Raw genomic sequence first — 26,699 nt, forward strand, 5'->3', positions numbered from 1 at the left:
TGCGGTGGCTTCTGTTGTTGCGGAGCACAGGCTCTAGGCACGCGGGCTCAGTAGTTGTGGTGCGTGGGCTCAGTTGCTGTGCGGCACGTGGGATCCTCCTGGCAGGGCTCGAACCCGTGTTCCCTACATTGGCAGGGGATTCTCAATCACTGCACCACCAGGGAAGTCCCTGGTCTACTTTTAATATATGATTGTAAATCCTCTTGAATTTTCTAAGTAGATATTTGTATTATCTGAATATTTTGAGGGGCTTCCCTGGTGGCGCAGTGGTTGCGAGTCCGCCTGCCGATGCAGGGGACACGGGTTCGTGCCCCGGTCCGGGAACAACATTTAAAACTTAGGAGAATTCACTTAAAAATCCAGTTTTTCAGTTTCTGTTTAAATATCAAAATATACTGCCCGAGGGAAACTACATTCCCAGAAAGAAAAAATAGGCTGTGGCTGAGTAATAGTTACCTCCTTTGAAAAAACGTTTTTCTTTTGGACTAGGTAACAAATGCACATGTGCACATGTACACAAATGCACATGTATAAAATTCAAAAGGTACAAAGAAAGGTGTACGGTGAAATCGACATCTCTCTTCTACCCGAGCCCAGCATCTAGAGGCTGCCTCCTTTACATGGAACCAGTGCTTTCCAGATGCTACCACTTTGCATTTACCTGGCCCCTTTTCAAATATTTGCATTATGTGCCTGGTCCCCTCAGGCACCTGAATTTGCATCTGAGCCCATTTTACAGCCCCTCTTCTGCATTCCCAGGCACTTGGTTTATCATTAGCACTTTCACACTTGTTTTTAATTAATTAATTTTTTATTTTTATTTTTTAGCCGCGCCACGCGGCATGTGGGATCTTAGTGCCCCAACCAGAAATCGAACCCATGGCCCCTGCAGTGGAAGTGCAGAGTCTTAACCACTGGACTGCCAGGGAAGTCCCCACGCTGACGTCTTTAAAGGTCTGCCTCTTAGACTGGGAGGGTCACAGAGCCACAGGTTAGGGTTTGTGTCTTCTTCTTGGTGTCTATATCCTGACGGCTAGGGTCTCATCAGACAGACAGCAGGTGTACAAGGCTTGTTGAGTGAATTAATGAATAAATGAACAAACTGTGCATTACTTCCAGGGCTCTGGCCTGAGGTGTGACTCAAATAACAATTTAGTCACATGAAATCAAGAATTTAAATCCCATAAGAACCCCATCAGTCTCCCAAGAAGAGAATTACAAAATGTGGAAAGAGGGCTTCCCTGGTAGCGCAGAGGTTGAGAGTCCGCCTACCGATGCAGGGGACACGGGTTCGTGCCCTGGTCCGGGAAGATCCCACATGCCACGGAGCGGCTGGGCCCGTGAGCCATGGCCGCTGAGCCTGCGCGTCCGGAGCCTGTGCTCCGCAGAACTGGACCCAAAAGGGGTATTAGGACACTCCCGAGGCTACTTCCCAGAAACATGACAATCTGCCCTTTTCTTCCTTACTATAGGCCTCAGGGACTCAAACTTCTTGCCCTTTCACCTAAACTCTATCACCTACTAAAGATCATGGGATTCCACCACCCCACTTTCCAAGGGCTGGTTGTACCCTTTCTTTCTCACCACTCAAGAAATTATTTCATGTTATAAATTTGCCGATCACTACAGAGATACAGACAGCTGAACACAGGACCACAAACATGAGGAATTTCACAAAGTATTGAGAAATCTTACAAACTGTTTACAGTTCTTCCCTACTGCCATTCCGAGCAGCAGAAGCCCTGTTGTTCCCGCACTGTTTCACCATACGTTAGTGTTTGATTATGGCATGTACTCAGATATACAGTGGGTTACCGGTGCTTCTTAAATACAGGACTTACATGCTTTTAATCTACTTATCTCTCTTCTTCAGCCTCCAAATACTACTGCAATCTTCACCTTGCAATTATTCTCAAGGGCAAACAAGGTCACAACAAACAGAAACAGTGCACATATTGCCACATATAGGTGGAAATGTATTGTTTGCACTATGACCCAAATAAATGAAAAAGAAATTTTATTACAGTTCCCCTCCAACCTCCAGTTCCATACCTATTACCTTATTTGATGAACATGATTGCTTTCAGGCCCTCAACTAACAGCTAACATTTAGTTACCTTACTTTCATCTCCCTCACCACAACTTCCCAGGATTCCATAAGTTTTATTATTTTTGAATACTTAATTCATTTACAGGGCTTAAAATTGTTAACTATATAAAAATATTTAAAAATAATTCTTACTCTCCGCTGTGCTACACCCCAGGCAACCATTTTTATTAGTTCCCTATTTATTCTTCCAGTGTTTCTTTTTATTTAAAAAAAAAAATTTTTTTTTCAGCCACGTGGTGCGGCTTGTGGGATCTTAGTTCCCCGACCAGGGATCGAACCTGTACCCCCTGCAATGGAAGCGCAGAGTTTTAACCACTGGACCGCTAGAGAATTCCCTCATTTTTTTAAAAGACAGCTTTCTTGAGATATACTTCACGTACATGTAACGTAACTTATTCAAAGTGCATAATTCAGTGGTTTTTAGTATGTTCACAGAGTTGAACAGCCATCACCACAATCAATCTTAGAACATTTTCATCACTCGAAGAAGAAACTCTATACCCATTAAAATTCACTCTTTTCCCCAGCTGTTTGTAGTATTCCCCTACAATCTTTATTTTTGTAAGGTCCATAGTGATGTCTCCTCTTTCACTCGATCTTAGTAATTTGAGTCTTCTTTTTTTTTCTCTTGGTCAACTTAGCAAAATATTTGTCAATTGGTTGAACCAACTTCTGGTTTCACAGACTTTCTCTATTGTTTTCCACTGTTTCTTTTTGCTAAGACAAATATATATTCTTATTTTTCCTTCTTCCTTACATAACAGGTAGCATACTATATATTCTGAACACTAGTATATTCTGAAGAATGTACTTCAGGTTGAAGGAAAATGATCCTCAACAGATCTGAGATGTTAAGAATAAATCAAGAGCCATGAAAGTGGTAAATATGTGATTAAATCTTAATAAATACTAACTGATTAAAACAAATATAAATGTCTAGTGAAACACCAAAAGAATTAAATGTACAACAATAATAATAAATAAGTGAGGAAGGAGGAAAGTGAGGTTAAATGTGTTATCCGTGGGGAGGGTAAAGGTACAAGTTAACTTTAGGTTTTGATGTTATGAAGGAGTACTGGAAGCAGCGCTTCCTCAGATTCTCTTGGCCACACCCTTCTTTCCAAGATGCTGCCCGCCTCCTCCTCTGCACTGCTGCTGCCTTTGCCCAGCTTCCTGAGCGGGCTGGAGTCCAAACTGAACTACACCAAGCCTATCTGACCTTCCAGAGTTGGCTGCAACGCCACACCACTGAGCCTGACAGCTGGCTCCCTTAGCAGTTACCAAAGGACCAGATGACACAGCCCTGTGTGGCAAGCCTTGGCTAGTGGGAAATGGAAGAAGTTAGGAAATTGCATTACCCTCCCCTCCTCCCTTCGACAGACTGTGCAGAGGGGCAGCTTCTCTTTATAAACCTTCTGGAGAAGTCCCAAACTCTAAGTGAACACACTTGCTGGGAGACTCCTATGACTCTTCACAGTTTGTTATCAAGCCTGGCCACTGTGATAACATATTGTTTCTCCTTGTCTCACTTTCCCTTTTTTTCCTTAACCATACTTCCCTAGATCTGCATCTCCCAAATAAAGCAACAATACTTTCACCTTTGCCTGAGGTTCTACTTTCTAGAGGACCCAAGTTAAGGAATTACGTGTACTGTAATTTCTAGAATAACCTCTAAAAGAATAAAAATAGAGTATACAATTTCCAAACTAGTTTAGGAAAACAAAGAATGGTGGGAAACAAGCAATCCAAAAAAGGGCAAGAGGGACTTCCCTGGTGGCACAGTGGTTAAGAATCCTCCTGCCAATGCAGGGGACACAGGTTTGATCCGTGGTCCAGGAAGATTCCACATGCCACAGAGCAACTAAGCCCGTGTGCCACAACTACTAAGCCTGCACTCTAGAGCCCGTGTGCCACAACTACTGAAGTCTATGCGCCTAGAGCCCGTGCTCCACAACGAGAAGCAACCGCAATGAGAAGCCTGTGCACCGCAATAAAGACTAGCCCCCACTTACCGCAACTAGAGAAAGCCCACACGCAGCAACCAAGACCCAACGCAGCCCAAGATAAATAAAATAAATTTAAAAAAAAAAAAAAAAAAGGCAAGAAAGAAGAGAAAAATGAAGATGGAGTAGTTGAAACAAATAGCACAAAGTAAGATGGTAGATTTAAACCAAAATGTATCAGTAGGCACATTAAATATAAATGGACTAAATGCTTCAGTTAAAACAAAACGACTTTCAGGAAAATAAAAAAGAATATGAAGTGAAATGTATACATTCAAAAGTATTTAAAATGAATCTAATTTTCATAATGACTTTTAAGCTTTAAGGAGTTTTCTAATCAAACAGAACTCAGAAAGACATACTATTCAGAAAGGTTCCTAATGTTAAAAAGTTTCCTTCATTATTGTAGTATACTGTGGAGTTCCATGAGGGAAACTAAGGCCAGAACTTACAGTATTATTAGATCACCATTTTTATTTCTATAATCTAAAACAAACCAGGATTTTCTCTATAATTTTTTTTAATTAATTAATTTATTTTTGGCTTCATTGGGTCTTCGTTGCTGTACGTGGGCTTTCTCTAGTTGTGGTGGTGGTGGGGGGCTACTCTTTGTTGCAGTGTGCTGGCTTCTCATTGTGGTGGCTTCTCTTGTTGCGGAGCACAGGCCCTAGGCATATGGGCTTCAGTAGTTGCGGCACACGGACTCAGCAGTTGTGGCTCGTGGGTTCTAGAGCGCAGGCTCAGTAGCTGTGGTTCACAGGCTTAGTTGCTCCGCGGCATGTGGGATCTTCCCGGACCAGGGCTCAAACCTGTGTCCCCTGCATTGGCAGGCAGATTCTTAACTACTGTGCCACCAGAGAAGCCCTCTCTATAATTTTGAGACTAGAAATTCCTCCTTATGTCTAACTAAAATATTCACCTTAACCTTATCAAGTATACAAATAAACCCCAAAATTGTAGAAAGAGATAAAGCAGCCCCCAAAAAGGCACTCAATGTCCCTTTTATATACAGTACTGTGAGTGTGTGTCTAATATATTTCTAAGTAACTCTTCAAGAGGTGCCTACTCATGGTCTTTCTTTTACTTCAAGTAGGGGGAGATAAAATATTCTGACTATGTTAAAGGCATCTCCTTCAAGCCACTGATACCTCTTGTGGACAGAGCAAAAGGAAAGAAGACAGCAGTTAATTTGGTTACCTAGAGCCGAAGTCTGTTTACTTGTAAAGAACCATTTGGGTCTAGGCGCAAAGAGTATGACTCTTGGGAGAAAGATCTGTACTTTGGTCAAATTATGTCTTAGTGTGTGTGTGCACACATGTGTTGCTAAAAATACATAATTCTTTCTAATAACCTATAAGGGAAAATAATCTGAAAAAGAATATGTATATATATATATATATAAAAACTGAAAATAATGCATATTCCTGGGCTTCCTCCAAGATTTATTGAATAGACTCTCCAGGGTGGGATTACATTTTCTTTACTGATAACATTCTTCACTAAGAATTGTTATTTATAAAATCATGAATATCATAGTTAAACTCAATCTAGAGTGACTAAAGTTCATAGATTTAAAATAAACATACCTTTGCTATGGAAACCTGATTCACTCTCAGAAGGGTATATCCTAGAGAGAGTCCTGCCTATAACAGTATATCTTCATTGAACCTGAAACATGGACCTCATCATACATTCTCACCCACATTTTTCTGATGACCCAGGGTAGGAAAGTTGAGGGGGATTAAGTTAAACAGTCCCTGGGTATGAACCCGAGTGAGGCTAACAAGGATAGTTCATTAACCTGAACTATAAAAGGTAAGCCAGTCTCAGATAACAAACCACCAAAATGGTGGTATTAGATATACACCATTAAGTAAATACTTTACCAATCATTACAGAGGAAGCTTTAAAGTAATAGGTTTCTTAGACTTTCCTTTCGAACTGTTCTTCACTGGAGTTTCTTCTAAAGAATCATTTTATTTACAGTCGCAAATGTCTTTTTAACACATTCAATGTGTATTATATGCTGGAATCAAATAGCTGAAGGAGCTGGAATCTTATGAATACAGCCAGGACAACAATGGAGAGAGTCATGAACAAAAATATCACAGTCCACACAAAAAACATTTTGGCACACAGTGCAAACATAGACCTGCAGTGAAAAGAAGAAAACTAAATTTAAAAAGTAGTTTCCAAAAGTTAGGTACAGCATAGTTAGAAGACATTCAAGTTGCTTTGCTCTTTTATATCTCTATCACTTTTTCCCTACTCACCTACCAACTTTATTAGTTCCAATGTACTATATATTCTCAAATAGAAGGCAATTAATTTCTTCCAAAAAAGTACTCCTTAGAAATGAGGGAAGGGGCTTCTCTGGTGGCTCAGTGGTTAAGAATCCGCCTGCCAATGCAGGGGGCATGGGTTCGATCCCTGGTCCATGGAAGATCCCACATGCTGCGAGCAACTAAGCCCGTGTGCCACAGTTACTGAGCCTGCACTCTGGAGCCCACGAGACACAACTACTGAAGCCCATGCGCCTAGAACCCGTGCTCTGCAACAAGAGAAGACACCACAATGAGAAGCCCGTGCACCGCAACGAAGAGTAGCCCCTGCTCGTTGCAACTAGAGAAAGCCTGCGCACAGCAACAAAGACCCAATGCAGCCAAAAATAAATAAATGAGATAAATAAATTTATAAAAGAAAAAAAAAGAAATGAGGGAATAACTTCGTTTTTGAGTCCTTAAAGTCCCCTGGGGACTTCCCTGGTGGCGCAGTGGTTAAGAATCTGCCTGCCAGTGCAGGGGACACTGGTTCAAGCCCTGGTCTGGTAAGATCCCACATGCCGCAGAGCAACTAAGCCTGTGTGCCACAACCACTGAGCCTGCGCTCTAGAGCCCGCGAACCACAACTACTGAGCCCGTGCACCACAACGACTGAAGCCCGCACGCCTAGAGCCCGTGCTCTGCAACAAGAGAAGACACCGCAATGAGAAGCCCTCGCACTGCAACAAAGAACAGCCCCCACTCATCACAACTAGAGAAAGCCCACGCACAGCAGCAAAGACCTAATGCAGCCAAAAATAAATAAAAATAAGATAAATTTATTAAAAAAAAGATGGTGTCTTCTTAAAAACTTTCAAATGAGTCAAATAGTGGTTCTAGTGAGGATGCAGCTACTGATGTCAAAGAGGCATGTAAAACTTAATAAAATTGTTTTTTTAATTGGTTTTTTATATATATATTTGGGTTTTTTGGGGGTTTTTTTTGGCATGCCTCAAGGCTTGTGGGATCTCAGTTCCCCAACCAGGGATTGAACCTGGGCCACGGCAGTGAAAGCACTGAATCCTAATCACTAGACCACCAGGAAACTCCGATACAACTGTTTTATGATATGTGAGAGTAGAATAAAACAAGCCATCCTTTCAACTAATATTTTATATAGTTTATAAAGTATAGTTTTAAATATGGACATGTAACTAAATTAACAAAAAATTAAAACTAGACAGTGATCTATCTTATTTGCAACTTTATATAAGTTTATATGTTCAAATTGGCCCCATCGAAATTTTAAAAAATATTTTCTCAGTGGCACAATGGGGGAATAAACTTTGGTCTGCGGTCACCTTAAATGGTAACTTCAAAATAAGTTATGAGTGCCTAAAGTACAACATGGAGAAAAAAACTTTTAGTATTTCCAAACTAATATTTCAGTATTTCAGTTTAGCTTACAAACTGAAAAAAAGTACTAAAATATCTTTATAGCAAAATTAGAATGCAGAATTACAAAACAACTGTTTGTAATAGCTCCCATTTTATCTCTACCTACTGTTATACTTCTAAGGAATAACCTGATATGAGCCTGGTCTTTAACAATCTATTGAAAACTTATAATACTATTTCCTCAATATTTATTGTACAATACTTAATATTTACAAAGCACATGAACTTACATGTTGGTCTTTCAATTCCCCCTGACAGGCATAACAAAATCTGAAAAAGAAAGTTTAAGAATCATTTTGTTAAGGACTCACTCATTAAAATAGCTCAGGAAAATTTCAACAAGAATTCTCTTATTAATAAGTACAGTTGACCCTTGAACAACACGCAGGCTAGGGGTACCAATCCCCGAGGTCAAAAATCTGAGTATAACTTTACAGTTGGCCCTCTGGCTCTCTGACCCTCCATATCAGCAGTTCCACATCCGAGGATTCAACCAACTGTGGGTCATGTACTGTAGTATGTATTTATGGAAAAAATCTACAAGTATGTGGACCCTTGCAGTTCAAATCCGTGTTGTTCAAGGGTCAACTGTAATTATCTTTACCTATGATTTTTAGGAGAAAGAATTAAGAATACCAGTAATTTAAGAAAATTCCACAGTAAATCCCAAGGTCATCTGACAGCTTAAAATCTTCCTTAAACAAATTTTATTTTATTTTCATCAAGGTTAAATATGAGTATGATTTCTCAGCTTGTATTCTGCAAGGGAATTAAGACCTACAGAAAATGATTTGCATGATTATTTTTCAACTTTCCCAAAGACAGCAGACAGCTGGTACAAGTCTAGATGGATAGAAGTTAATTTATCATAAAAATGGATGCCTAAGGGCTTAATTTTCAAGGAATGGTTTAAAGAATTAAAAGTTCTCAAAATTTATTACAAAAGAGAGCAGTTCTGTCCCTACCCACCCCCACTTCATTTCCAGAGCAAATGCTCATAGTGCTACCTCTTGGTTTTTTTTCATAGGCCATTGGCTATGATCCTGCCACTACAGAAGATGAGATTTTAATTCTCTTTCAACTATCTTGAACCAATAGCAATGGGTACACATAACTACATAGAAAGAATTGAGAATGACATTTGTTAAGTCATTTTGGATAGAACAATATTAAATGTTTAGTTTATTATGACTACATAGACATATTCATCTGAGCCATGCCATACAAATTTTCCTCTCTGTAAAACACTTTCTCCTGGAGTTAATAACTGTATTGTTATTCATAAGCTTAACTTTTCTAATTACCACTAACTCAGCCCCAACCGATCCCTGAGAAGTCTGAATATCCTCTTGTTATGTTCAGCTACATCAGGAATTCTATAGTTTCCATCCTCTGGTGACATCTCTCCTGGAGCATTCTGACCTTCTCCAAACTAGACTGACTGTTCTCCATATCTGACATACAAGTGTCATTCTAGGACGTCATCCTACAGCTTTCTTTAGCCACTTTTGAATTAGGTAAATATTCCTATTCTCTTTCATTCATTCTCTTTCTCAATTCTTTTGAATCATCTCTTCCACAGCTTCCCAAGAAAGTCTCTTGAGACCTTACAAGTCTGAAAATATCTTTATTGTACCTGCATATTTTTTTTTGGCTGCACTGCACGTCATGTAGGAACTTAGTTCCCTGACCAGAGATCAAACCCACACACCCTGCATTGGAAGCACGGAGTCTTAACCACTGGACTGCCAGGGAAGTTCCTATTCTACCTACATTTAAATACCTTGGCTAGGTATATAATTCAGGTTGGTAATAATTCTCATTCCAAATTTTGAAGGAAATTGCTCCCTGTCAACATCCAGTGTTGCTCACAAGAAGCCAAACAATTTTAATTCCAGGTCATGTGACCCAATTCTCCCTCTCCAGAAATGTTTAGGGTTAGTATTTTGCTGTGTATTCTGAAATTTCACAATGATACACTTTAGTGCAGGTCTGCCTTCAATATGTCAGGCACTTGACAGTCCCTTTCTATCTAGAAATTTTTTTCCTTCGACAGCAGAAAATATCCTTGAATATTTCTTTCGTACTCTTCATTTGATCTTTTCTTTATTTTTTATATTATTTTGATATTAGGCCTTCTGGATAAATCTTCCAGTTTTACACCATGGAAATCAGCAAATGCTACAAATTGGGGCTTTTTTTTTTTCTTTTTGGAGAGCTGATTTACCAACATACCACCACTCTTACTACACATAAATGGGTTTGGGGAAATTAACAGATCTCCGGAGATCCAGATCTGTTTAAAGAATCATTTCAGTCATAAACAAGGCATTCTACATCTCATTTTCTATATTAGCAGAAATCGTGACCAAGTGAATATGACTCTTTTTAATGTAGTAACAATATATTCAAACATTACCACTTGTAACAGATACAAATTACTCAAAACTCATATACCTTTCTCCATTATGTTCTTCCAGGGGAATATCTTGAAAAGCATCCAAAGGAAATAAGTGATGGTAAGACCGTGCCAAGTGGGGAGCAGACACCAAAGTAAGACCTAACACATAAAGCAGAAAGACATATTTAATAACCCAAACCTCATAAAGATGATGGCTGACATGTCAAATGATATAACTTAGACTAAATATTTTCAAGTTCTTTTTTTTTAGGATTGCAGGCATTCATTTCTTTAGTTTACCTGTGGCCATAAAAGGAGACTCCAGGATGGAGTCTTAGTTCTGTCACTAAGTATGTGACCTCTCTTGGCATATTTCCTTACTTATAAGTTAAATAAAATTCTACAATTCTGTTACTTTAACTTCTCATTCTCCTTATATATATTTATTTTATGAAGAGCTGCAAAAACATCTACTAGATCTACTGCACTGCCTTTAAAGAACATAATTTTTTTCAGAAAGAGAATTAGGAAACTCTTTTAGAATGCCATGTTTATTTTTAAAAATGGAGTACTAAGCACACAATGAAAAAAAGTAATCTATGTCTTTTTTCACAGATTAAATCCAGAAACATAGGCAGAGCTTAATATTTATATTTATTTTAATAGCAATATAGGTAAGAAATTATTCAAGATTAATTTACTGGATCATGAAGAGTTAGTTTCTTACCACAGATTTTACATTCAACAGGAAGCTCACAGTATTTTGCCCGACACTGTGGGCAGAAATAGCCTCCTAATGTAAGTCCTGGCTCAGTGTTGCTATCCAGATGCCTGTAGGGGGAAACATTACTTTTTAAAAAGTGATATATAAAGATGTGAGCAGTTAGAGCAAAAGCCACTCTGATTTTAAAACCTTCAAGTTGTTTCACTGCTCACTTACACTCTGTTCATTTTTGTCTTTTTTTTCCTCTCTGCATTTTGTTTTGAATAGTTTCCATTAATGTCTTTGAATTCACTCACCTTCTCTTCTTCAGTGACTAATCTGCTGTTAATCCTAATCCATCTTATTTTTCATCTAAAACACTGTATTCTTCATCTCTAGAAATTTGATTGGGGTCCTTTTTCTATCTTCCATATCTCCTATCATACTCATGTACTCCTCAACTTTCCTGAGCATATGAAGTATATTTACAATAATTATTTTAACACCAAACCTATTACTTCTATCAACTGTGTTATTTCTGGATATGTTTCCATTCTACGATTTTTCTCCTTGTTATGGGTCATACTTTCCTACTTCTTTGCATGACTGGCAATTTTTGATTGGTTGCCAGATATTGTGAATTTTGCTCTGTTTTGGGTGCTGGATTTTTTTTTGCATTGCCTTAAATACACTGTGGCTTTTTCTGGAATATACTTAAGTAACTGTGAAATAGTATGATGCCAAGACTTGCTTTTAAGTTTGTTAGGCTGTCCAGAACAGCTGCTAGTCTAGAGTTAACTTGGTTTCATTACTGTGGACTCTATTCAATGCCTGCGGTGTTAAGAGGCCTTTCCACACTGACTGGTGGTAACATGAACTACTCCCTGCCCCATGTGAGCTCTAGGGATTGTTCTGCTGCTCCTCTCCAGTTCTTTCCCTGGCCTCCAGGAGATTCCCGGCAGGAATGTACAGATCAACACTCATTTAATGACTCACGGGGAGCTTCAGAGGAAGCTCTCCAGAGCTCTCTGTGCAGCTCTTTACTCTCGAGTACTCTGCCCTGCAAAATGGTAGCTGCTTCCACCCCCCACCCCCCAAACTCTGAACTTTGTTTCTGAATGGAGCAAAACCTCCTGGTTCTGTGTGGGTCTTCCCTCCCTGCACAGCAGCCTGGAAATCCTCTCTAGGCAGTAAGCTGCAATCATAGGGCGCACCTCATTTGTTTCTCGTCTTGCAGGGATCATTATCTGCACTGCCTGTTGTCCAATGTACAAAAAACACAGTTTTGTATATTTTGTTTGGTTTTCTGCAAGGAGACAGAAGTGTAAATCTAGTCCCTATTACACTTTTATAGCTAAAGACAGTAGTCTTATTTATGAGTTTTAAGAATTACTTTCTTAAATTTACTTTTATTTTATAATTATGTAAAATGTAAAGCTCCAAAGTTAAAACAAGTTATATGCAGAAAAGTCTAGGATCTATCTCTTTGCCTTTCTCCACACATTGCATTAGTAAACATTTTTTTAGCTTTTACTTTTTGGTTTCATTACTATTTTTATTATTAATATAAATAAGTATGTGTATCTACTCAAACCTCCACCCTCTTCTTAGATGATCGGTAGCACACTATACACTTTTCTCTACCTTACTGTTTTACTTAGTAATATTACAGGAGTATATATAGTTTTCACTCCTTTTTACAGCTATATAGAAAGTAATCTTCTACAAAAGCCATTACATTTCAAGTCCATCTTTTAAATTTATAACTTACAGGAAGGACTTAACAATGTAAAAACATTATCACGGACAATTTCAAGGTTTTTACTTACGCCATACTGAAAGAGGGTTTTGCATCCTGATCAGACAGAGAAGCAATGGTATGCTGAGGAAATCCTTCACAGAAGAAAATGTATTACTTTTTTTTCCTCAAGGAAACAGAAAAATTCTAGTAATAGAAACCTAAAAATGTTCCTACCAGAAAGCCCACTAAGTTGTGCAAAAGTTCTCTTTCCTGCCTTTTAGATATGTTTATTATAGCACGGTCAAACTGACAGTAATTCCCAGTTTAAAAAAGAATTAATAGGGCTTCCCTGGTGGCGCAGTGGTTGAGAGTCCGCCTGCCGATGCAGGGGACACGGGTTCGTGTCCTGGTCCGGGAAGATCCCACATGCTGCGGATTGGCTGTGGCCGTGAGCCATGACCGCTGAGCCTGCACGTCCGGAGCCTGTGCTCCTCAATGGGAGAGGCCACAGCAGTGAAAGGCCCGCGTACTCCAAAAAAAAAGAATTAATAGTAGAGGAAATGGGGGAAAGATCTGTCCATACATATGGCCTCAGATTCTAAAGTTCATATCCATATTTTCTAATTTAACAATGCTTAACACACACTGCTTTTTAAAAAGAAAATGTGTGTAATTTTTAAATACTTTCTGATATAACAGAGGAGTCTATAATATAGTCTACTTTCATTTTATATAAGAACATACTTCTAGTTTAAAATTTTGGAATGTCCAAATCCATGCAGTCTATTTTCCATATATATTTTTAAATTCTGAAAACAAGTCTAAGAAAAGCAGAAACCATAAAAAAAGAGACATTTCATTCTATATAAAAATTTTAAACCTATCTACATTTCAAAACAAATAAAAGTAAAGGAAAATGACCAACTGAAAAAACATTTGCATCAGGTGACTGAAAATGGGTTGATATTCCTAAATGGTTCTAATAAATCAATTTGGAGAATTATTATAAATTTAAAAATAACTTTAAGATAGGCTAAGGAAATGTATCAGTAAATCGAAAAGATTAGCCAACATAATATCTAAAATGTACTGAGTGTTTATATCAAGCATTACTCTAAATACTTGGTCTGTATTAACTCAATCCTTGCAACACACAATGAAACAGATACTAATATCACGTGAGATGAGGAAACAGGAAAGAGAGGTTGAACAGTACTATAAATAGCCAAAAACAAGGCAGAAAAGCATTCCATCTCACTGACAGTTTAAAAATGCATATTAAACAAGGAGTCTCTTTTTTTTTTTTTTTTTTTCTGGTACGCGGGCCTCTCACTGCTGTGGCCTCTCCCGCTGCGGAGCACAGGCTCGGGACGCGCAGGCCCAGCAGCCATGGCTCACGGGCCCAGCCGCTCCGCGGCATGTGAGATCTTCCTGGACCGGGGCACGAACCCGTGTCCCGTGCATCGGCAGGCGGACTCTCAACCACTGCACCACCAAGGAAGCCCCAGGAGTCTCTTTTTGTATTGAAAAAGCTGGGCTTTTTCAATTACAAATTACAAAATAGTTGGGCTTTTTCAATTTCAATTTACAAATAAATGTTTACTATAAAATAATAATTGTATAACACAGCTTTGATAAAACAGTACAGCAGATTTTATAGCTTTTTTGATTTCTTAATACAAGAATTTCTCTATAAACACAGTGTCTTTATACCTTTCTAACCTTAACAATTAAAAAAAAAACCAGTAGTGTTCCTTGAGTGACAGGACTACAAGTGAGTTTAATTTTCTTTTTACTTCTCTGTATTTCCCCAAATTGCTTCAACAGCATAATTTTCTCTAATTATAAAACATTTAAGTTAAATACAAGAAATTCTTAAACGTTAAAATAACTTGTACAAATGAGATAGAAAGTCTAGCTTGAGTCAAAATATATTTTTTTAAATGTCTATTTTAAAATAACACAAAACAGGGAATTCCCTGGCGGTCCAGTGGTTAGGACTTGGCACTTTCACTGCAGTGGCCCGGGTTCAACCCCAGGTTGGGGAACTATTTAAGATCCTGCAAGTGGTGCGGCCAAAAAGAAAATTAAAAATAAAAATTAATTAATTAAATAACACAAAATAAATACTTACCCATACGAATAAGTGAGCATTCAGAGCTTGAGCTAGCAGGAGGAGGACTAACATGATGTGTCAGCAATTCTTTGTAATGGCTTTCATCTAAAATAACATGGTATGTGCCTAACAAGACGAGAAGTAAAAGAGAAGAAACAACAGCTTTCCAGACATAAGAATGAACTGTAATTTCTATATAATTCTGTAAAAGTTTTACCATCTGAAAATGTTCATTTTCAAAGTAAGTTCTTAAGTTAAATTATCATTTTTCAAAAACTTTATTTAAATAACATCTCTAAATTGACTTCTCTAGGAATAACTGTAATTACAATTTAATTAAAGCCAAGTTACAAGTTCTTCACTAAGTATTAATATAGTAAAATTTCTAGCTTTTCAAGAGTTACAATGCTTCCTCTGAACACTGACATAACTACTGAAAATTCCTCGCATTCTGAGATGATATCTTATAGAATTGGTAATATATTTAATGTAACTACCCATATTTTGGACTTCAGCACATGAACTGATTTAAGTTTAGCAGCTTAAAAAAACATATAAAAACATCCTAATTAATAGACTGTTACTTTACATAGTAATTATGAGTAAATACTGAAGATTCTAGATATATACCACCAGTTTCACGAGCAAGCACAGTGCAAACCCGAACCTCTGCAGACAATCCAATAACAGACACTCTAATTTTAGCTGCCTTTAGGGTCTTCGTAAAATCCAAGTAAATGGTGAGTTTTGAGGGAAGAAAAAAAAGTGAATAATTAATGTGTTTGAAAAATAGAATGTTCTGAAAACTAGTAATAAATTCACTATAGAATTCTCTTTAGAGTTGTAACTTTGATTTTGATTATGAAGAAATTATTGGTTCTACCTTGATTAGGTCATAGATATTAGATGGATCACAGGTTGTGAGACTGCTAAAGATGATTAGGACTTCTCTACTTGTATGTCCGGGCATGTGTCTAAAGAAAGATAAAAACCACTCCAATTAGGTATAACAAATTACACTAATAAAAAACTTAACTCAGAAACAACAGTACCCATGGTTTACACACTTAGACTGCAGAATAACCCCATTTATTTCAACATTACAAAGGAATGAATTGTGAGTATACTCTAAAAACCTTAATGCCAATTTTTCTAAAATTAGCTACACACTTAAAAAAAATTCCTTGATTCACTTATTCATTCAATAAACATTTCTTGAATACTCTTTTAAGTTCTGGGGATAAAGTGATAAACAAGACCAACAAGGTTCCTGACGTCATGAAGCTTACATTCTAATAGATTTGTTTCATACAAAGTCTAAAGTGTACATTGGAAAGTGTGACAATACCACAGGAATCAACTTTAAGGTGCATATGTGTGGCTTGAAAATAGTAATATACTTCTTTTTTAAAGACAATTTAATCTCATGTTGATTCAGTCATAATATTCATAAACAGTAATGTTTGTGTACCATTTAATGCAATGATGGTTTACGGGATTTTAAGATGTGATGAACTGTTCTCCTCTATAACAAATAGATATTTCTATGCTTTTTGGAGCAACTTTATCAATTATTTATAGCTTTCCTGCTTATATTTTCATTGTTAGGCTCAGCTTTCACTTGTGGATGCTGCTGTTGTGCCTACCTTCACTATGTGTGTTACCTCCTTCTCATCTACTTCAAAACTAAAAAGTACCATATAAAGGTATAAAAATCTGAGTCAGGACAGACTATCCAGGGATAAAATATATAAGCTTTAAATATATTGAATACTTTCTTTGGGGCTTTAACTATATTCCACATAGTTAAACTTGCTAGAAAAGTGCTATTAATTTATAGATGTATTACAAAATAAATTAATAAAAACCAATGTACAACAAACTCAGTTATTATACCACATTAAATTCCACATACAATCAATTTTCAATAAAATATTTTTTATATTTCTTTTGTACTACTAATATTACTACAGCTTTAATTATATTTTTCTAAAACCTTTAAGGATATACCTCAGCAACTAAAATGTAAAATAAAAATTACTTACCAACACCATACTAAACATTATAAATGACATTACATATTTCTTTCAATAATGATTTCATTACAGCTGGGTTTATGGAGACGCATATTAACATATTATCGTTTCAACTTAACTCATTCAAAAAACTTTGAAATAAATTATAAACAATAAGTGTAAAATACTAACTTTAGAGTCTGCATAGCCATGCTTAAGGAGTTATAAAGAGATGGCTCTCCATGGCAAGTCATATCTACAGCTTTCTTCAAAGATATTATGTGTTTCCTTGAGTTTCCTAAAATAGAAATGGAATAATCTACTTTTAATAAAAATAATCTATATATACTTTATATAAATTTACCTTTCTCCCAAATTTACATATCTATGATGTTAAACAACAGAATCCCTTTGATTTACATTTTTAGCAAGTTGCAATTTTTTTTGAATTTTTGAATTTTATTTTATTTATTTTTTATATAGCAGGTTCTTATCAGCAAGTTGCACTTTCATCAGAAATGTTTTGTTACATAGTCTCACTCGTACTGGAAAAACAGAATACAAATAATCTGTCTATTAGCACACATTTTAATAATATTAACCTAGAGTGCATATATTTTTACTCTTAATATTTCCTATTTCATCATTTTTAATACTAATATATGTTCACATTTTAACATCTCTGAAATCACGATGTGTCTTACAATCACTGGCAGCCAGGCAGCGTTTGTGACACAGCTGTCACTGCCTGCTCATGTGCGAACCTATGAATGCTGTTGATGTGTTGCTGCTTCAACTGTATCATGTGCATTGTTTGTGTTGTTCACGTTGAGTTTAACTGCGATTTAAAGTGTTTTTAGAAAGGCTAATACAGACGGTTATATTTTTATGTAGAAAGGCATGGAACAGAACAGTGAGGTGTAAATTTGTTATTGGTGAAGCAAAAACTCATTGATAGAATGCCTGCAATTCCATTTTTTTCTTCAGGGGTAAAAAACAAGCACTTTATAAGACCCAAGAAAGAGGATTTCCACAAAGAGACAAAACTGTGTTACGTTGTTATTGAAATAACATCTGAAAAGACTGTCTGTCTCATGCTAAGCAATACAAATGAAGGGAAGAAAAACTGCCAAATTCTTTAGAATACTTGACAGGCAGGTCAAACCACCAAGAAGCTGGTATGAACAATTCACATGTCATTTGACGTTGTATCAAAGGTTAATTGCTAGAGTGTTTCCTTCTTGATGGCTCATAAAATAAAGGTATCTTACAAATGACAGAATCTGAGATTCAATAAAATATGGTATTCTTCAGACATTTCCTCCTATTTCAACATTGTTTTCATATTAATTAACAACAATGAAACATCGAGTTTATCATATAGCAAACTACCTTCATACCACTGAACATTTAATTTCCAATTTGTCACTATTACAGTGAGTTGGCCAGAGTTCGTTCAGGTTTTTCTGTAACATCATCGGAAAACCCCGAACGAACTTTCTGGCCAACCCAATACATACCACTGCAGACAGTATATTTGTAGAGTGAGGCTTTTTCTTCTTTCATAACATTTCCTAAGTATACTCCAAGGAATATTTTTTTTAATACCTTTTTTTTTCCCTCTTGGCCGTGCCACACGGCTTGCGGGATCTTAGTTCCCCGACCAGGGATTGAACCCGTGCCCTCAGCAATGAAAGTACGGAGTCCTAACCACAGGACCACCAGGGAAGTCCTCCAAGGAACATTTTTATGGCTCTTTTCCAGAAAATGTTAAACAAATTAACCAGACTATCAGCATTATAAGTACCAGTTTCTCCATGGTTCAGCAAGCCATATATTGCTTTTGAAACTTCATTTTGGTCATTTAAAATATGTAAAATGTTGTTGAGTGGGCTTTTTTTTTTTTTTAACACTAGTTTGGCTAAACTTTCTTTTTTAATAGTTATTTAATTCCTCTTTTTTTCTGGCATGCACTGTTTATCTTCTTTGCCCATACATCTACTTGGAGCTTCTTGGTGTTCTTATTTATTTGAATAAGCTTTAAAATATTAACCATTTGCCATAGTTAATATACAGTGGACCCTTGAACAGTAAGTGTTTGAATTATGTGGGTCTACTTATATGCAGATTTTTTTTCACTAAGTATGTGCTACAGTACTACATGATCTGCAGTTGGTTGAACTCACGGAGGTGGAACCACTGAAACAGAGCACCGACTGTAAAGTTATATGCAGATTTTCAACTGTGCAGAGGGTCAGCATTCCTAATTCTCAAGTTGTTCAAGGGTCAGCTATATACTGCAAGTATTTATTCTTGGAATCATAAAATTTTAGAAATGAAAAGTACCTAAGTCTAATTCCTTCATTTCATAACTGAGAAACAAATCTAATAAGTTAAGTGATTTGCCCAAAGACATATGCCTACGCAGTGGCAGGACCAACACTCAAAATCTTCTGGCTCTCTATCCACTTTTCTTTCTACCATAACATACAAAAAAACTTTTATCTCCTACTGTGTTATGAGTATAGAAAAAAGCATACTTACGTTACTGTCAGTGTGGTTTATAGCAGTGATTCTGTTCAGAGGAAGAGAGGGTACTTTCAAGAGGCCTATAAGAATCACCAGAGGATTTTTCATCTCTGTGCACCCATAGAATATTACTATTAACTTGGGGTAGGGGGCACGCAAGAGGGTCGGCCCTACATCCTTTTCTTAGGGGAACCATCCTTCCTTCACTGTATAAGAATCCAGTTTAGACTACGTGGTTCAAATGGAACTTACCCTGCTTCTAACCTACTCCAGACACAGACATGTAATCCAGGCCTACCAACAAAATACTTCATTCCCTTGGCTACTTTGACGGCTCATGGATGCGCAGATCATAATCAGAATCAATAAGAGTCCTCTTTGGAACCTGTGCTGAGGCTACGGACTAGGAGGGTCATGTAGACTTGGGCTATTAATAGACATCTTTTCACCTCTCAGAAAACCTATCAGAGAATGAAGCCAGACAGAAACAACTATATGTGAAGTCAGCCCACCTTTCAACATGAGCCAGTAATTTCCCCTCTGCCCTTAAGCTAGTTTGTGATTTTCTGGATTACTTCCAACTGAGTTTCCTGGATGACCCCAGGCTAACATACACTTCACTACTTACTGCTATAATGAAAAATTACTAATGATGGAAGTGTGTCAATTTTATGTGTATTGGTGAGGATGAAAGGTTGAGAACCACATTTAAGGGACAGTGTATTTTACAGAAAATAAAATAGAATTAGTGATGTAAGTTTGCAATGGCACATATACCAAAGCAAATAAAATCTGCCATTATTATCTCTTAAGAGAATAAAATTCAGTTAGGCATGTCATGCAAGCAGAAAATCTAATCACTAACGACTACAATTCAATTTTTATACTCTTTGTTCTTTAGAGGTTTACCTTTAAAAAATTAATTTTAAGATTAATTCTGAATGGTTAAAATAATTTTATCTTAATGCTTTCAGGATAAGAATAAACACATTTACATTCATTATAATACTATTCACGACTGTGCAGAACTCAATTTTAAAAAAAAAACAAATGAAAAAACAGAATTGAATTTAAAACAGGTCATTTTAGGGACTTCCCTGGCAGTCCAGTGGTTAAGACTCTGCGCTTCCATTGCAGGGGACACGGGTTTGATCCCTGGTTGGGGAACTAAGATCCCTCATGCCGCATGGGCAACAAAACAAAACAAAACAAAAAAACAGGTCATTTTAGAGACCAAGAGTTTAATAGAGGGTTTTTTAAGTGTTTTACCTAAAGAGCCTGCAGAAAGGTTTCATTTTACTTATTAGGCAACCTTACAAACAGTGTTACAAGGTTGGGTAAATAAAGCCAAGTCCTTGAGTGCTATAAAGGTAATTTTATGCATACCTGAGAGTTCAGTCAGTTTTTCAGCTCTTTTACTCTTTGTTACAATTATTCCAATCTCAAAATAAAAACAAAAATGATTATTAATTTAACAAATTATTTCTTCTTGATAAGAATGTACGTAACTAAAATAAATGACTAATTACAAAAGGAATAAGTAACATGAGAAACTTCTGATATAAGCTGAGCTATGTGTTCACTGTACATTAACTTCTAGAGTTGTCTTGCTTTTCATTGCTAAGTGTCCCAGAAACTTATACACGATCTGAATCACTTAATCACCAATAGAATATATGTACAATGTTTTAAAAAATAAATTATATTTGGCAATAATATCAGGATGCTAATTCTGAATTATATCACTTATCTACATACCTGACTAATAGGATTTTGATCAAAATATTCCTCTACGAAGTATTCCAACAACTGTTCAAAGAAAACAAAAAGGAAATACTAGATAAGGGCAAAACAACAACCACAGAAAACAGGTTTTGTGCAATCTTTTTTTTTTTAAATTAACTTATTTGTTTTTGGCTGCGTTGGGTCTTCATTGCTGCACGTGGGGTTTCTCTAGTTGCAGCGAGCAGGGGCTACTCTTTGTTGCAGTGCACAGGCTTCTCATTGTGATGGCTTCTCTTGTTGTGGAGCACAGGCTCTAGGCACGTGGGCTTCAGTAGTTGTGGCACGCGGGCTTCAGTAGTTGTGGCTCGCAGGCTCTAGAGTGCAGGCTTCAGTAGTTGTGGCGCACAAATTTTGTTGCTCCACAGCATGTGGGATCTTCCTGGACCAGGGACTGAACCTGTGTCCCCTGCATTGGCAGGTGGATTCTTAACCACTGCACCACCAGGGAAGTCCCTGTGAAATCTATTTATGAAGCATTGTTTCTAATGATTTTTAAGTTTATAGATTTTCAAAAAATGTTCAGAAGTAAAAATATTAAATAAATAAAAAATAATAAATTTTGAAATATTAAATAAATAAAAATTAAAATATTAAATAAACCTGAATTTGAAACAGTAAGTGATGAGATAGGTTTGAGCTAGGCCTTAAAAGATGGAATCATTTGGACATATAAGACAGAAACAATCTAAACAAGGAAAAGATCCAATAAAGACAAACAGGAGAATAAGCAAAATTGAGCATGGGTTTTAATAAATTAGGAATAATCTGAATGTGTTTATAAGCTGAGGAGATTGATTCAAGTAAGTCAAAGGAGAATGAAGATTCAATAAAGAAAGGGATAACTGACAAAGCAAGATCCTAACACGGAGTGGAATTAAGGGCATAAATAATTAGCTATTTTGGTATACCATTTCTGTAAATGATCGGGTAGCACTTCTACTTAGCTATAGTTTGTATTAGCTCAAAAAAAAAAATTGCTTTCTTTAAAACCATTTCTTTTACAGAATTCAGCATCCTTCCTCACATGTAGTATAAATCAGAATAATTTTAGTATACCTTTAAAGTACATGTCAGTCTATTTGGCTTTAAATCCTGGTCTTCCATTGTTCTTGATCCATCTACTACCACATAAAGATGGCGCATCTACCAAAAAAAATCCCCCAAAACAAAACACACAAATAAGAACAATTTTCAAATACATTTTTGATCAATAACTAAAAATGTCATTTAGTATTCACATATCCTACACATATATTTTTAATATATTCCCTTAAAAAGTTTGTTTTACTGTTGTTTATTCTATTAAGCCAGAATGTTTCTCTAACTCAAACTAGTCCTGTACCAGAAAAGGAAAAAAGAATAACATACCATTCCAAGTCGAACTTGTCCATGGTGCTCAAATACCCTGTTAAAATTATGCAAACATTTTAATGGAATACCATCTACTACCTGAAAAATCATTACAACTTTTCAACTAACCTGCATTTTTTTAGTGAAATAAATTATTAACTTATGGATGCATATAATTATGGGCATTTTGAACAGTCGCTGAAGATCAATTTCCCTGATGAGACTCTAGGTTGCTGGCTCCTTCCCCCTATTTAGAAGGCTACAAGTCAGTTTCCCTGAAACACAGCTCAAATGAAGTACCAAGGAGTGGCCATAAGTGGACAGAAACACCTAAAGGAATATATTTTACCTTTTGTAACACACACAAAGTTTACCTACCTTTTTCTCTTTGCTTTGAAGAGAATGTCTTCTATTGTAGCTTTAAGTGATCCTGATTCATCTTCTTTAAGAATCTCCCTGTAAGCAATAATTACTTGTTTGAAAAGATAAGCTAAAATTTTATCAACCCAAGAGAAATGAAAACATATGTCCACACGAAGATTTGCACCTGAATGTTCACAGCTGCATTATTCATAACAGCCAAAAATTATAAACAATCTAAATGTCCATCAAATGGTGAAAGGATGAATAAAAACATGGCATAAACATATTAACAGAATACTATTCAGCAATAAAAAGGAATGAATTACTGATTCATGCAACAACATGGATGAACTTGAAAACAGTATGTTCAGTTAAAGAAGTCAGACACAACTGACCACATATTATATGATTACATTTACATGAAATGTCCAGAAAGGGCAAATCTAGAGAAACAGAAAGCACACAGTAGTTGCCTAGGACTGGAGGTGGACATGGAATTAATTGTAAATGGACATGAGGGATATTACTGGGGTGGTAAAAATGTTCTAAAACTGATTTATGTTGATGAATGCACAATCCAGTAAATTTTCTAAAAATCATTGAATTATACATAAGAAACAGGTGAATGTTAACATGTGTAAAATATACTTCAAAAACGTTGTAAAAACAAAAACAAAACTCAAAACAACATCTAAAAGGGAAGGGAAAGTAATAATGCCCTACTTACCATGTTCTTTCATAGCCTCCTTCCCATCGCTTAGTTCTTTCAGGCTCTTCATCCATTTTTTTCTTACTGTATTGTATTATTCAATATTCTGTAAAAAAAAAATCATTAGATTGTGAATTGATTAAAGGTGTTTGTCACCAAATGCATACAATTAAATCTGAAAAGTAAAGAGCAGGAAGTAAACATACAAAGTAAAAAAAAAACTCAGAATGCAAAATCATCTTATTTTTTGCAATTTATTCAATAATTGTAGCTGACTGAAAAATACTTTGAAATCTTCATGGAACTCTTTTCCCATCTCCAAGAAAGAATACGAATAATTATGCACAAATTTGGCACCACCACAAATAAGCATCTCTTTACAATTAAAAAAAAACCAAAAATGTATTAAAGATGTGTCATAGGACAGAACCATAGAATTATGAGAAGTGGGTACAGGTGTAGATGAAACATGAGCCACAACTGCTGCTTATTATAGCTGAGTGCTGAATACATGGCGATTCACTGTACTATCCTTCTACCTTTGGGTTTGTGTGAATTTTCTCATAATCAAGTTTTTAAATGAAATTTATTATTATTCATAAATGATAAATGCTTATGGCTCATAATTTTTTAAAAAAATACAATATTAAACCTACACTATAACCCCAACTATTAAAAGAAAAAGGAAATATTTAGTAATTCAATAAATAGGACAAATGGTTTTGATGGATGTTACGATTAAGGATGATTGGTTTTTTGCTTCTTTATTCTTTTCTGTATTTTCATATTTTCAATATGAACATGTATTTCTTTAATAATCAGGGATACCCCACCTTGATTTTGATCTCAACTAATTTATTTTAAATTTTATTTAATTATTTAATAATTTCATTATTATTTAAATAATTTTAGTAAGCATTTGGAAAGGAACTTTATACATTAGCTCAGGCTGTCTCAAGAGGGAAGCTATATGGAAACTCTGTACTTTTCTGTTTTTGCAACTTTTCTGTAAATCTAAAATTATTTCAAAGTTAAAAATTTAAAACATTTGCATTTTGTTTTGTCTGGATTTCACATGTTATTTTAGAAAAAAAGATCATAGGATTTGAAAAAATAATAATCAGGAATAAAATTGGTGTTGGGAGTACTCTATTAACCATAACCAAGTAATAAACACCCCTGTCACATCCACACCTCCACCCTCCCCAATGGAATCTCCCTCCCCATTCTACATTCTCACTTTCAACTTCCTTCTACCATAGATGAAAGATCAAAGGAATCCTAAGTGCCAAGACATTAAGGACAAAACAAATCCCATCATTGGCAGGGGCAAAGATTAATTTTTGTGATGAGGACAATAACCAAGACCTCAACCTCATTTATTTCATTTTTCCTATAGAAAAATATACTTAAAAATCTAAATATATATCGATTTTTATAAATGGACTTCTGGAATTAAAACCTATTGACAAATTTAAGACTGCTTTTATGGCATCACCGCTTTCTCTGGCACCTGCTACAATTACATATTATTTGCTAAAGTTCTGTGTGTCTCTCACTGAATTAACAAGCCACTCCCTGGTGCTGGAAGAGATTCATTTGTTTCAGGATATCAGGTGATCCACTTTAGTATCCTGAAATAACAAGAAGTGCATTAATTCTGACATCAGTGCTATTTCAACACACCATGTTGGTGCCTTGTAGGTTTAATGATGAGTGTAGTAACACAGCATACAGTGACTAAATTGAACATTTTGATCTTCCATGGAGGTGTTTTTGTATTTATCATGAATGTCAAAAATCAAAAGCTTAAATTCTTAAAGAGGTGGCTACTGCCATCCATCACATCAATATTTAAACTGTATTTTATTTTTATTTTATTACTTTTAATTCTCTGAAAGTTCAGAAACAAAGTGAGAACTATATGAGCAGAAGCTGCAAGCAGGACCACCTCTGGCTCACTGCATACAAGGACTTCTTAATTCGAACTGTCTGCAATGGGAAATTACAGGGATAGGACAGAGATATTAAGATCCCCATAACTGCAGATGTTCAAAGGGAAGCTGGATGTTTACAATGCATGCAGTTAATAGAGAAGGGATTTATGCAACCTGGAGGAAAATGTACTTGGTAACCTCTTAGGTCAGCATCTCCAACTGCCTATGACTGCCCAATATTCCATCTTCTTACAAATATCGCTGGGAATCCAACCCCAGGAAAGCCACTTCCCCCTGGGGAAGCCTGGTGGTATGATTCCTTCACATGAGCTCAGAAAGCTACACGTAAACAGATGAGATCTGCACCACACATCGCAATTTATGAAGCCTTCCCTCACACCTAACCCTGCCAAGCGCTGTGCGACAGGCAAGGGTGATAACTGTCCTGCTTTTCAGGTGTGGAACTCAAGGGTCAGAGGCTGGTAACTCTATTGAGGCCACACAGCTGGAGGCTGGTGACGAGCTAGAACCCAGGACCACAAGTCCCCAAACTCGCGCCCTGCCTTAGGGCAGGAGAGCCACTCTCCACACTGCTGCCCCAGATGCTTCTATGCAGCTCCCTAGACGGAATTTGCCCTCCTCCCCCATCCACACATCCTCATTCCCTGCGAGGCGGTTCTGGGCCATTCAATCCCCGCTTCCAGCCGTGCAGCCCCTCCCGCTGCCACACTTCCCAGGCCTCGGATCCACGCCTCGGCTCCATGCAAACCTTTACCGCGGCCTCACCTGTCCTGCTGAGGGCCGCTCTGCCGGAAGCTCTGCACAATTTGCTCTGAGGGCGCCGCCGAAGTCCTTCCGCCGCGCACGGTGGCGACGCGCAAACGTTCCGGCTGCTGGGAGCGGTGGTGGCCGGAGCGCGGCGCTCGCAGGCCGGAGCAACCTTGTTGACTTCGCGAGGAGGGACGTCCTGCTTCCTTCCAGCTCTTCGCAAGGAGGCGGGAAGAGTGGTGGCCATTCGCTCTTGAAAAGTTGGAGGCCTGGTAGCCGTCCATCCGGCATCTGAGAATTGATTTTATTATTTACAAAAGGTTAGCGTGAAGGACTCTGACCACATCAGTAGCCTCAGCTGAGCCAGCTTGCTGTGCAGCGGTTTTCCCGGACTGCTCTGCTGCTCCTGCTAAATGACACAAATATTTATTGAGCACCTATTTGGGGCCT

The 26,699-nt window shown here is 36.9% G+C and overlaps 1 protein-coding gene across 10 annotated transcripts in view; it reads right to left on the reverse strand.

Moving 5' to 3' along the window:
• Positions 1–26,296, reverse strand: part of LOC113617449 (general transcription factor IIH subunit 2) — a 65,656-nt gene extending 39,360 nt beyond the window's left edge. For 3 of the 10 annotated variants that reach the window (XR_003431658.1, XM_027100912.1, XM_027100911.1), the window contains exons 1-14: positions 23,563–26,251; positions 22,851–22,928; positions 22,491–22,527; positions 22,179–22,265; positions 21,096–21,146; positions 20,724–20,778; positions 17,001–17,106; positions 15,677–15,767; positions 15,424–15,511; positions 14,812–14,919; positions 12,766–12,829; positions 10,961–11,064; positions 10,290–10,392; positions 8,063–8,102 (exon numbers count right to left, since the gene is read on the reverse strand). Coding sequence is in view for 9 of the 10 variants with exons in the window: in XM_027100912.1 (XP_026956713.1) it covers positions 8,063–8,102; positions 10,290–10,392; positions 10,961–11,064; positions 12,766–12,829; positions 14,812–14,919; positions 15,424–15,511; positions 15,677–15,767; positions 17,001–17,106; positions 20,724–20,778; positions 21,096–21,146; positions 22,179–22,265; positions 22,491–22,527; positions 22,851–22,928; positions 23,563–23,618 (1,068 nt within the window). In the remaining variant the exon portion in view is untranslated. The other 7 variants (XM_027100905.1, XM_027100904.1, XM_027100902.1 and 4 more) reach the window with 5 other exon arrangements.
• Between the last annotated feature and the right edge of the window lie 403 nt (positions 26,297–26,699).

The sequence above is a fragment of the Aethalodelphis obliquidens genome, unplaced genomic scaffold (assembly GCF_003676395.1).
Source record: "Aethalodelphis obliquidens isolate GAN/ISIS:26980383/991018 unplaced genomic scaffold, ASM367639v1 scaffold4, whole genome shotgun sequence".
Taxonomy (NCBI): Eukaryota; Metazoa; Chordata; class Mammalia; order Artiodactyla; family Delphinidae; genus Aethalodelphis; species Aethalodelphis obliquidens.